At 41.1% G+C, this 12,766-nt stretch overlaps 1 protein-coding gene across 4 annotated transcripts in view; it reads left to right on the top strand.

The window, feature by feature from the left end:
- Nucleotides 1-12,766, top strand: part of thsd7ba (thrombospondin, type I, domain containing 7Ba) — a 922,022-nt gene that overhangs the window by 841,566 nt on the left and 67,690 nt on the right. For all 4 annotated transcript variants that reach the window (XM_048535033.2, XM_048535035.2, XM_048535034.2 and 1 more), the window contains one exon: nucleotides 4,815-4,986. In XM_048535033.2, the coding sequence (XP_048390990.1) occupies nucleotides 4,815-4,986 (172 nt within the window). The remainder of the gene's footprint in view (nucleotides 1-4,814; nucleotides 4,987-12,766) is intronic.

Below are 12,766 nucleotides of genomic sequence, written 5' to 3' on the forward strand. Positions count from 1 at the left end.
TATGAATTAATTGCCATGTAATAACAATTGCTACTTATCAAAGTATTCAATTAGATGTTACATGTTTTGAAATGTCTGGAGGATTATAAGATACTGTACAATTTATTATAAGCCCTTCCTTTGTATGAGGAGTTGCAGTCAATTTTGTATCATTGAACAAATTTAAATATTTTGGGACAAAGTCTTGTTGTGTTTGAGTCTCAAAGGGTTAATACTGAAGAATTATGCAGGATCATCCACCATGATGATGTCATGTGAGCCCATGGGTAGACAGATTAAGATCTTGACTGAGTAATATTGAATATCTTGTCTTCTTCAAACTTTCTGTAAAAATGTCTATCATAATAATTTAACCTCTAACTAATTGTTCAACATGCAATAGCCTAAACTAAAAAAACCACAAAGAACTGTGGATAATAAAAGCCGGAAACGAAAACAGAAATTTCTGGAGAAGCTCAGTGGAGAGAATACAGAGTTTTCCTTTATTCATTCATGGAATGTGAGCATCACTGGCTCGGCCTGCATTTATTGTCCATTCAAAATTGCCCAGAGGGCAGATCAGAGTCAAACACATTACTGGTGTTGCTTATAGGCCAAACTGGGTAAAGACAGTAGATTTCCTTTACTAAAGGACATTAGTGAGGTTTTTCCTGATAGATTTAATTACCATCATTAGAAGCTGATCTCCAGGTGAGGAAGCAGGCAAAGAGTAAATGATAGATGGAGATAGATTCTGGAGAGAGAGAACAGTTGCGAAGACAAAAGAATGGGTAAAGGTCAGCCTGACAGAATCAACAGCTGCTAATAGGGACCATTAGCAGTCGACAATGTGTTGGTTGTGAATGCAGCCCATGTGGTGACAAAGCCTGGTTGGGGTAAGGAAATGGGATAATGTGTTCAGGCCTTAAAATTAATGAACTCAACATTGTGTCCTGAAGGCTGCAGAGTCCCCAAATAAAAAATCAGACACTGTTCTTCCAGCTTGCACTGAACTTTGCTGGACTAATGCAGCAGTTGGAGACAGATACGTTGGCCAGGTAGCACAGTGGTGTAATGAAGTGGCAGGCAACAGGTAGCTCAGGGTCATTTTTGAGGATTGGATGTCGGTGTTCTGCAAAGCAGTCTCCCAGTCTACATTACGCCTCCCCACTGTATAGTGCCCATATTGCGAGCAGCGAACACAGTGGGCTAGTTTGAGTAAAATGGAGGTAAATTGCAGCTTCACTGAGAAGGTGGGTCCGGGGCCTTGGATAACAAGAAGGGAGGACATAAATAGGCAGGTACTACACTTTTTACAATTACATTGGAAGGTGCCATTAGGCTATGGGGATGGGGGTTGGTTGCGGAGTGTTGAGCGTGAAGGAGGAGTGGACTAATGTGCCCGAGAGAGAACGGTCCCTGTGGAAGTCTGACACAGGAGGGGAGAGGAATATGTGTCTGGTGATGGATTTTCACAGGCATTGGTGGAAATGGTGCCTAATGATCATTTGGATGTGGATGCTGGTGGGTTGGTGACTAAGGACCAAGGGACTCTATCGCTGTTCTGGGAGGAAAGAGAAGGACAAGGGCCAGAGTGCAGGTGCTGGGTCAGACACGGCAGAGTGCACTGCCAACCACGTTGGTGGCGAATCTTTGGTTGAGGAAAAAAGGTGAACATTTTGGAAGCCCGCTTTTCAAAGTTGGCAGCATTGAAACAGATTTGATGGAGACAGACAAAATAAGGGAATGGAATACAGTCTTTACAGGAAGCAGGGTGTGAGAACGTATAGTCAAGGTAACTTTAGGAGCCAGAAGGTTTGTAGCAGATATCTGTAGGCAGCCTAATATCCAGAAATGGAAACAGCAACCATCTTCATTTACAGCAGCTCATTTAGTATAGTGCCCGCAGAATAGGTCTTGCCTCTCCTTGATGGAGCTGTTAATCTTAAAATTACCTTGGTTGCGAAAATTGCAAACAAATAAAAAGTACTTCTCATTTAGTGCACAACAGTACAAGTTTTGGTACAAGTTATTGACAACATCTTCAGTCTAGGATTAGTTGTTTTTGTACATTTTGGTGCGTGATGAATGAGTCAGACTTCCTGAATTAAGGTTTTAATGTTTATAAGTCAAAAAAAGGAAGGCAATGAAGCAAACACAAAAGCTTAGAGATAGAAAAACAGACAGAAAACAAATTTCAGAAATTAGATGTATAGTAAAATGGCAATGTACAGCCGTGATTTAGAAGCACTGAGATAATATAGGGCTGAGTGTTATCTTCTGCTGAAAATTTATTGTTGGTGCTGTTCACTCTATATTAATCAAGATTTTTCTATTCCAATTCCTCTAACTATAGATTGAAATGTTATGCCATTCCAAATACAACAAGTATTTTTGCATTTCAGAGAAGACACTGTTGTACAGATAATGTATTATATGACAAAATTTGCATGGAAAATAGATGGGGTTCAGTGACATAACATTTTGCCTTTGAGCCGGTTCCTTAATTTAATGTCTCTTAAAACTGATAACAAGTACCGTATCACTCTGTGGGCTGCATGTTACAGTGTTGCAAAAATCATTTGACAAAGATTTCAACATATGCTCATACAAATATATGTTTATTTAATGCTTTTACATTGAAATTTGCATCCCATTGTTCACAAAAGAGAATAAAGGAACAGTTTATGTTTTTCTATTCAGATTTAATGCTGTCCCTAATAAATACATAGAATGTATTGTCTGAGTACAGATTGCCATTTTGTGTGCCTTGTTAATGTGCCAGTAAGCTAAAGAATAATTATGTTTTCAATCAATCCACATGTTTTTCTATAATATATTAACAGATGATTTTTATGCTTTATAAGTAAGACCGTCAGTAAGGCAGTGTAAAGATTGTATAAAGGTTGTCCAAGTATTTGAATATATGTCTTTTTTCCCAGTATTTGCTTTCACTTGTATATTTTGGAATAAGGAATAAAGACCTCTGTCATGTATATTGATTCTTCTTCACCACTCTCATTGTTTCATTGTCAGATTGCTGTTGAACACAACTGATTAGCAAGTAATTACTAGTGGACATAAGAATTCAGTCTGCTTCAAGACTTTGTTCATTTAACTGTTTTTTCACTATCATGTTTAAGGAAAGGCTACATGTAACTTATGCATTTTATTAAAGGTACATAAGGGAGAAAAAATGCAGTTATCTACATTTTTAACTTGCAAACCCCTCAAGGGTCTGACCAAGTGAAGACAATTTTCTTTTCAATCCATTTATGAGACATGAGTATTTCTGACTAAGTCAGCATTTTTTGCCCATCCCAAATTGCTTAGAGGATAAGTAAGAGTTAATTACATTGCTGTGGTTCTGGAATCACATCTAGGCCAGACCAGGTCAGGAGTATCGACTTCCTTCTTAATGAGGCATTAACGAATCAGAGATAACAAGGTGTAGAGCTGGATGAACACAGCAGGCCAAGCAGCATCAGAGCAGCAGGAAAACTAACGTTTCAGGTCTGAACCCTCCTTCAGAAATGGGGCAGGGGAAGTGAATTCTGAACTAAATAGGGAGAGAGGGGAAGGTGGATAGAAGATGGATAAAGGAGGCGATAGTTTGTCAGGAGACAGACAGGTCAAAGAGGTGGGGATGGAGCCAGTAAAGGTGATTATAAATTAATGAACCAGGTTTTCTTTTTATTCTGATAATCAAAAACATCTTCGTGGTCATCATTAGACTCTGAATTCCATATTTTTATTAAAGTGAAATTCCACCATCAACTCTGTCAGGATTCAAACCTGGATCCCCAGAATATCAGCTTGGTACCTGGATTAATAGTCTGATGATAAAACCACTCAGCCATTGCTTCCCCTAATTAGTAATTGGCTCCTCTCTTTTTAACCTTCTCAGTTGCTTGCAACAATTTCATTTTATTTCTTTTTTAGCTCATGGTTATTACACTTCAATTAAAATTAGTTCCCCAGATCAGAAACTAAGGGAAAGCTAAGTCCAATATTTGCTTGCCTAAAAGAGAGTTTTTTTTAACCTTTTAAACCTGAGCAAAATACAAAAACACACCATCAAAACCAGACACCGGTAATAAATATTATAAAGAAGGGAGTGGGGTGTTCACTCTTACCGGATCATAAAAGCAGTTTCAGGATACTTTTTTTTAGAATCGTTGAGTTGCAAGAGTTAATACTATGTCTGAATGTTTCAACTTGTTTCCTAAGGAGTGGTGAAACTTTGAGATAATCTTGATTTCTTGCTGAATTGTTGTTTCCTAGATTGCTTTTTCATGAACGCTGTTTTGTGATATTGAGAGAGATCAGCAGAAAAGAGCTTTCAGTCAACATTTCTTTCCCTTTTCTTAGATGCTCAAGTGCTGTTGTTGCTGTGTCATTCCTTGGAAGATTCAAATGTCTTGTCATTGTTTCACTGCAGGCAACTTTTCATTACTCAATATCTGAATTTATCGTGCAAGTGTGAATAAAGCAAAATATACAAATTTCTTGTTGCCTCACTGATTTTCACTGCTCTTGATTAGAACGGCAATTCTGATACAGCTGGTTTCATATCTTTGACACGGATGCTTGGGATGGTCAACTGATCACAACAGTCATTTTAGGCCAGTAGCATCCTTTAATAAAAACATTTTTAGTCCAAGGAAAATCTCAGTTATTAAATCAAATGATGGAACTTGAATATCGATAGTCCATTTTCACTGCAGCCCATAGCAGAAACCAAATAATGTTGTCTGAATTTCTTGGATCTCAATTATCATAGCCATTTTATTAATGCTTCAAAGTCTATAATCAATAATTACCTTATTTTGCAGGAAGCGCAATGTGGTGATGGTTTTAAAGTGCGCAACCTCTCTTGTATCGTTCATGATGGAAGACTCCAAGGTTCAGCAAAGGTGGTAGACAACAAAATGTGTGGTAACAGGCCAGTTGGATTATCTGATGTTGTGTGGAGCTTAAAGGTTCCTTGTTCAGTGCCTTGTCCAGGTAAAGAGCCATATGACTATCTTACATGAATATGGATCGTTCATTCTTTGGCATGTTTCTGAAAATTATATTGACTATTTATTGGCTTGAAGCATGAAAATCATCACAAATTAAGAGTGCCTTGAGATATTATTACAATGCTTTTATTTCTGTTTATGACAAATTTGATGTTTTGTAAAGGGTAAGGTCATTTCATGATATTAATATTAATGTTTGCAATTTATTACCTAATTGATTCTAATTTATGCCAGTGTTATCATGTAATTATACATTGGTTAGCTGCTGTGATCACTGATATTTCTCTTTAATATTACATACTGTTTCAAATATTACTTAGTAGGAGAATAACTTGCCCTTATATGTTTAAAGTATATCAACATCCTGAGATGTGTTCAGACTACAAGCATGAGAGATGCCAAATGAATGTCACTGACATAGTGTTAATAATGTGTAATTCTGCCTAATACGAAAGCCAACTTTTTAGATCCATTCATAGATTGTGAAACAACTGCTAAGCCAGTACATTTTACCCAAATCCTAATTGCCCTGCAGAAGGTGATACCTATTTGCCTTTTTGACTACTACATTACTTGGGGCATCAGAACGTGCAGAGACGTGTAAATGACATGGTCCCACGTCAGGTTGGTGTGTTATTAGAGGGGAAATTGCAGATGGCATTCCCACGTATCTGCTTTCTTTGTTCTTCTGGATGGTAGAGTTTATGGATTTGGTGAAAAGAGTGTTGGTAAGTTACTGTAGTATATCTTACAGATAATGCACACTGTTTTTACTGTGCATCAGTGGTTATGGAATTGAACCAAGTGGGCTGCTTTGTCCTGGGTAGTTTCAAATTTCTTGAGTCTTGTTGGAGCTGCACTTGCCAATGAAGTAGAGAGTATTCCAACACATTCCTAACCTGTGACAAGTAAATGGTGGTTAGGCTTTGGGGAGTCAGGAGGTGAGTTACTAGCTACAAAATTCCTATCCTCTGACTTGTTGTTGTGGCCATTATAATTATATGTAAGTATATGGCTGATCCAGTTCAGCTTCAGTCAGTGTAATCCTAAAATGCTGAAAGTCAAAGATTCATCCATAGTGAATGTCAAGGGAAAAAGACTACACTGTCTTGTTGAAGGTGGCCATTTCCTGGCATTTGTGTGACATGCATGATAGTAGCCATTCATCTTGTAACACCTGAATATTGCCCAGTTTTGCTGCAAATAGACATAGGCTGCTTCAACATCTGAAGACTTGCAAATGATTTTGGACATTGCACAATCAATAGTGAAATCCTTCCTACTGAGCTTATGATGAAGTGAAGACCATTGATAATGCTGGTTAATATAGTTGGGCCTGGGACAATGTTAGTGAAATCACCTGGAAATTTTTCAGTTAGGTTAAAACATAAGATTATTAAAAACTGAAACATTAAGAAATGACTATGCTGCCAAAAATCTGATTTAAACATTGTAGATACTGGCAAGACTCATCGGGCCAGTCAGCGTCTGTGGAGGGAGAGAGTTAGTACTTTCAAACAATGCTCTTCCATCAAAATTTATTAAAATTTACTAACTAATGATTTGAGGCAGTGTGTTTTGTTGATTTGATTTCTGTAAATGTACAATTATAGTTGATAGTTTCACCAATACAATCCTTTACCAGGTCCTCGCTCAAACTTATCTGCTACAAAGAAAACAACCCAAGCTTACCCATTGTCTCTTCAGATCTGAAATGCTCCATTTCTCAAACAATATCCCAGGCAACCAGCTTGTAACTGATGTCTATTTCAAGCCCACCGACTCCCACAGCTACCTAGAATACACCTCCTCCCACCCACCCTCCTGCAAAAATTCCATCCCCTATTCCCAATTCCTCTGCCTCCACCGCATCTGCTCCCACGATAAGACATTCCACTCCCGCACATCCCAGATGTCCAAGTTCTTTAAGGACCGCAACTTTCCCCCCACAGTGATCAAGAATGCCCTTGACCGCGTCTCCCGTATTTCCCGCAACACATCCCTCACACCCCGCCCCCGCCACAACCGCCCAAAGAGGATCCCCCTCGTTCTCACACCCCACCCCACCAACCTCCGGACACAACGCATCATCCTCCGACACTTTCGCCATTTACAATCCGACCCCACCACCCAAGAAATTTTTCCATCCCCACCACTGCCTGCTTTCCGGAGAGACCACTCTCTCCGTGACTCCCTTGTTCGCTCCACACTACCCTCCAACCCCACCACACCCGGCACCTTCCCCTGCAACCGCAGGAAATGCTACACTTGTCCCCACACCTCCTCCCTCACCCCTATCCCAGTCCCCAAGATGACATTCCACATTAAGCAGAGGTTCACCTGCACATCTGCCAATGTGGTATACTGCATCCACTGTACCCGGTGCGGCTTCCTCTACATTGGGGAAACCAAGCGGAGGCTTGGGGACCGCTTTGCAGAACACCTCCGCTCAGTTCGCAACAAACAACTGCACCTCCCAGTCGCAAACCATTTCCACTCCCCCTCCCATTCTCTAGATGACATGTCCATCATGGGCCTCCTGCACTGCCACAATGATGCCACCCGAAGGTTGCAGGAACAGCAACTCATATTCCGCCTGGGAACCCTGCAGCCATATGGTATCAATGTGGACTTCACCAGTTTCAAAATCTCCCCTTCCCCTACTGCATCCCTAAACCAGCCCAGTTCGTCCCCTCCCCCGACTGCAGGACACAACCAGCCCAGCTCTTCCCCCCCACCCACTGCATCCTAAAACCAGTCCAACCTGTCTCTGCCTCCCTAACCGGTTCTTCCTCTCACCCATCCCTTCCTCCCACCCCAAGCCGCACCCCCATCTACCTACTAACCTCATCCCACCTCCTTGACCTGTCCGTCTTCCCTGGACTGACCTATCCCCTCCCTACCTCCCCACCTATACTCTCTCCACCTATCTTCTTTACTCTCCATCTTCGGTCTGCCTCCCCCTCTCTCCCTATTTATTCCAGTTCCCTCTCCCCATCCCCCTCTCTGATGAAGGGTCTAGGCCCGAAACGTCAGCTTTTGTGCTCCTGAGATGCTGCTTGGCCTGCTGTGTTCATCCAGCCTCACATTTTATTATCCTGGGGAATCTCTTGTGTAACCATTCCAGTGCAATCACATCATTCCTATTGTATGGTGACCAGAACTTCACATAGTTCTCTTGCTATGACTTAACCAAGATTCTCTTCAGCTCCAACATGGCCTCCCTGCTCTTATAATCTCTTCCATGACTGATAAAAGCAATTCCATAACCACTGATGCACAGTAGCAACAGTGTGTATTATCTGTAAGATATACTATAGTAACATACCAACACTCTTTTCACCAAAGAGTGTACCCTCTTAACACTGTTCCAACTGTCACCTTCAAGGATCTGTGGACAAGCACCTCAAGAACCATCTGTTCCTCTGAGTTTCCTAGTGTCTTGCCATTCATCGAGTACTCCCTTGTCTGGTTCCTTCTCCCAAAGCGCATCACATTTATCAGGTTTAAATTCCGTCTGCCACTGACCTGCCCATCTGACCAATCAGTTTATATCTTTCTGTAACCTAACACCTTCCTCCTCTGATGAAGGGTCAAGGCCCGAAACGTCAGCTTTTGTGCTCCTGAGATGCTGCTTGGCCTGCTGTGTTCATCCAGCCTCACATTTTATTACCTTCCTCCTCACATTCAGTTGTCCAACCAATCTTTGTGTTATCTGCAAGGTAATTTATCATGCCTCCCACATTCTTATCACAATATCACAAACAATAAGGGGCCCTAGCACTGATCTTGGTGGTATGCCATTGTACTGGCGTCTGATCACATTAACAATCTTCTACCACCACCTGCTGTTTCCCATTGCTAAGCCAATTTTGGATCCACCTTTTCAAGTTACCATGGATCCCATGAGCTTTTGTCTTTATCAGTTTATCATGAGAGACCTTGTAAAGGGCCTTGCTAAAATGCATATAAACTCCACCTACTGCCCTATCCTCATCTAAACACTTGGTCACCTCCTCAAAAAATTCCTTTAGGTTAGGCATGACCTCCTTCTGACAAGGCCATACTGTCTATACCTGATCAAACCTTACCTCTAAATGGAAATTTATTTTCACCTTCATTATCTTCTCCAATGATTCCTTCTTGGTGTTAGACTCACTGGGCTATAGTTTGCTGATCTAACTCCACCATATTTCTTGTAAAGTGAAACCACATCAGCTGTTCTCCAGTCTCTGGCACCTCCCTGTGGCCAGAAATAATTTTAAAATTTGGTTACGGCCCCGTAACATATCCCTAGCACACAACTCATTGAGATTTAGGCATTTGTCCATTTTTAATATCTACTAAAACCTCCAATGCCTTCTTGCTTCTTATATCAATCTGCTTAAGAACTTCACAGACTACCTCCTCAAATGCTATACTTGCATCCTCCTTCTCCTGAGAGAAGACAATGTGAAGTATTCATTTATACTGTGCTAACGTCCTCTGGCTTCATGCACAGTTTTCACACTTTGTCCCTAATAAGCTCTACTCTTTGATAATAAAATGCGAGGCTGGATGAACACAGCAGGCCAAGCAGCATCTCAGGAGCACAAAAGCTGACGTTTCGGGCCTAGATCCTTCATCAGAGAGCTCTCTGATGAAGGGTCTAGGCCTGAAACGTCAGCTTTTGTGCTCCTGAGATGGTGCTTGGCCTGCTGTGTTCATCCAGCCTCATATTTTATTATCTTGGAATTCTCTAGCATCTGCAGTTCCCATTATCTCTCAAGCTCTACTCTTTCCCTGGTTATTTATTTCCCCTTGACATACTTATCGACTATCATGGGATTCTTCTTAATCTCGCTCACCAATATTTTCTTATGACCCATTTTTGTTCTCCTAATTGCTTCCTTGAGCTTTCCCCTGCAGTTCCAATGTTCCTTTTGGAGCTGCATTGTTTGCTGTCTTTTGTACCTGGTATATGTCTCACTTTTCTTTTTTATCCAGTTCTGAATATTCCTGGACATCCATGGTTCTCTGGGCTTCTTGCTCCTCTATATCATGCTTAAAGAAACATAATGACCCTAAACTACCCCCAGGATCTTTCGGAACACCTCCCACTATTCTGCTGTAGATTTATCCACAATTTGCTGTGCCCAGTCTACTTTGGCCAGATCTTGCCTTATTTTAATAAAATCTGCCTTGCCCCAGTCCAAAACCCACTTTTACAAACCATGTCTCTTCTTTTCCACAAGAAATGTAAACCGTATTTCATTGTGATTGATATCACTAAAATGCTCCCCTATAGTCACCTCAAATACCCGTCTAGCTTCATTCGCCAAAATTAAACCCAGCACTGCACTGCTGCTTGTAGCACCATTTACATGTTGACATGAAAAGCTCTCCTGTATGCATTTCAAGTAATATTTCTCCCAAAACCCTTTAGTTATGATTACCCAATTAATAGTGGGTTGGTTGAAATCTCTACTATTATTATTATTTGTTCACATCATAATGAATTGACTACATATCTGCTCCTCAATGGCCTGCTGACTGGGCTGTACAATACGTTCCTAACAGTCTGACTATTCCCTTCTTGTTCCTACATTCTACCCTCAAAGTCTCCTTTGACGATCATCCCAAGATACCATTCCTCCTGATTGCAATAATTGACTCCCTAACTAATAATGCAACCCCATCCCCTGTCCTGTCTAAAGATCTTATACATTAGAATGTTATGTAGCGAATCTTGTCCCAGTGTCAACTGCATCTCTGTGATGACAACACTACAGTTCTATGTGTCAATCCATGCTCTTAGCTCATCTGCTTTACCTCTGATACTGTGGGTGTTAAATTAGAGGCATCCAGCCTCAAATGGATGAACTTGCTCTGCTTTAGTTATGTTTCAAATTCATCCTGTGCTCCCATTGAAATTAGGCTTTTTTTCCACCCAGATGGTGCTAGGAATCTGGAACTCGCTGCCTGTAAGAGTGATAGATACAAAACACTCATAACATTTCAGAAGAATTTAGATATACACTTGCTCAAATAGTATGGATGAAATGCTGGAAAATAGGGTGGGAATAGTTAAATGCTTGCTTTCGACCAGTGCACGTTCAATGGGTTGATTGCTGTTCTTCTGTGCTGCAAGCCTCTATGGCTATATTTGTATGAACTTTGTAATGAATCATCAGTATGTTATAAGGGTGAGTGACAGTTAATGATAACTAGCATTAGAAGCACTGGTGAACATTTGTCAAATATACAGAACCTATTTGCACAGAAAGTCCCTTTTTAGCAGCTGTGCCACCAACTGTAAACGGAATTTTCAGAAGAATACTTAGGTCACTAAGAGGTCCTTCAAGGCAGGTTCAAAAGGTTAACTGTGACAGTTTATGACTTGGAAAGTACCACTTAATCACGGTCCTTGCCAGTGAAAAATACTTACACTTTCACACTTGGAAGCCACAATTTCCATTACTCACAGTAGATTACTCTTTTTCCCAAAATGTATTCAGTTTTGGTTCATGTTTCTTTACAGAGGAAATGAAACAGAATAACAGTTCAATAAAAGGCCTAAATTTCTGAAGAAGGGCCCAGACACAAAACATCAGCCTTCCTGCTCCTCTGATGCTGCTTGGCCTGCTGCGTTCATCCAGCTCTACACCTTGTTATCTCAAAATTTTTGATGTTGCTATTGCAGTTCTACATGATTTAATCTGTTCAGGTTTCCTTCCCTGTGTTAGATCTTAGCTTTAATATAAATTCTTATAGTAAATGGATCGTTTCTCCAATTGGCGATAATTATCCTCACCCTGGGTGGTAATATCATGTAGTAAACTACATGCACATTTTATAATCTGCCTTAGTTTCATACATTGATTTGCTGGAGTGTAAATTTGGGTGGCACGGTGACTTAGTTGTTAGCACTGCTGCCTTACAGCATCAGAGACCTGAGCTTAGTTCCTCCCTTGGGCAACTCTGGGGTCTGTATGTTCTCTCAGTATCTGTGTGGGTTTCCTCTGGATGCTGTGGTTTCCTCCAAGAGTCCAAAGATGGTGGGGGGGCGCGGGGTGGTGGTGGAGGTGTGATGGGTTAGCTCGATTGGCCATGCTAATTTGTCCATTGTGTCTAGGGATGTTCAGGCTACGTGGATTAGCCATGGGAAATGCAGGAGTACAGAGGAAGCATGGGGGGGCCATGGATCTGGGGTGGGATGCTCTTCAGAGCATCAGTGTGGCCTTGATGGGTTGAATAGCCTGTCTTCCCACTGTAAGGAATCCATGATTCTTGAAAGGTTCTGCACAAAAAGAAAATTACCTTAAATCTGAAATTAGGCATCCAACATGAAGACAAATCCAAGGGGAGATACCTCAGAATACTGAGAGAAGTAAGGGAGGAATTTGTTGGGGTCTTGAGGGAAATCTTTGCATCCGCACATGCTACAAGGAAGATCCCAGAGGTTTGGAGAATAGCCAATGCTGTTCCTTTGTTTAAGAAGGGTGGCAAGGATAGTCCTCCTAATTATAGGCTGGTGAGCCTTACGCCAGTGGTAGCTAAATTTTAGGAGAGGATTCTTCGAGACAGAATTTACTCCTACCTGGAAATCAGTGGGTGTTTTAGCGAAAGGCAACATGGCTTTGTGAAGGGGAGGTCATGTCTCACTAACTTCGTTGAGTTTTTTCAGGAAGTGATGAAGATGATCCATGAGGGTAGGGCAGTGATGCTGTCTACATGGACTTCAGTGAGACCTTTGACAAGGTCCCTCATAGTAGGCTGATACA

This window comes from Stegostoma tigrinum, chromosome 7, assembly GCF_030684315.1.
Source record: "Stegostoma tigrinum isolate sSteTig4 chromosome 7, sSteTig4.hap1, whole genome shotgun sequence".
In the NCBI taxonomy this organism is placed as follows: domain Eukaryota; kingdom Metazoa; phylum Chordata; class Chondrichthyes; order Orectolobiformes; family Stegostomatidae; genus Stegostoma; species Stegostoma tigrinum.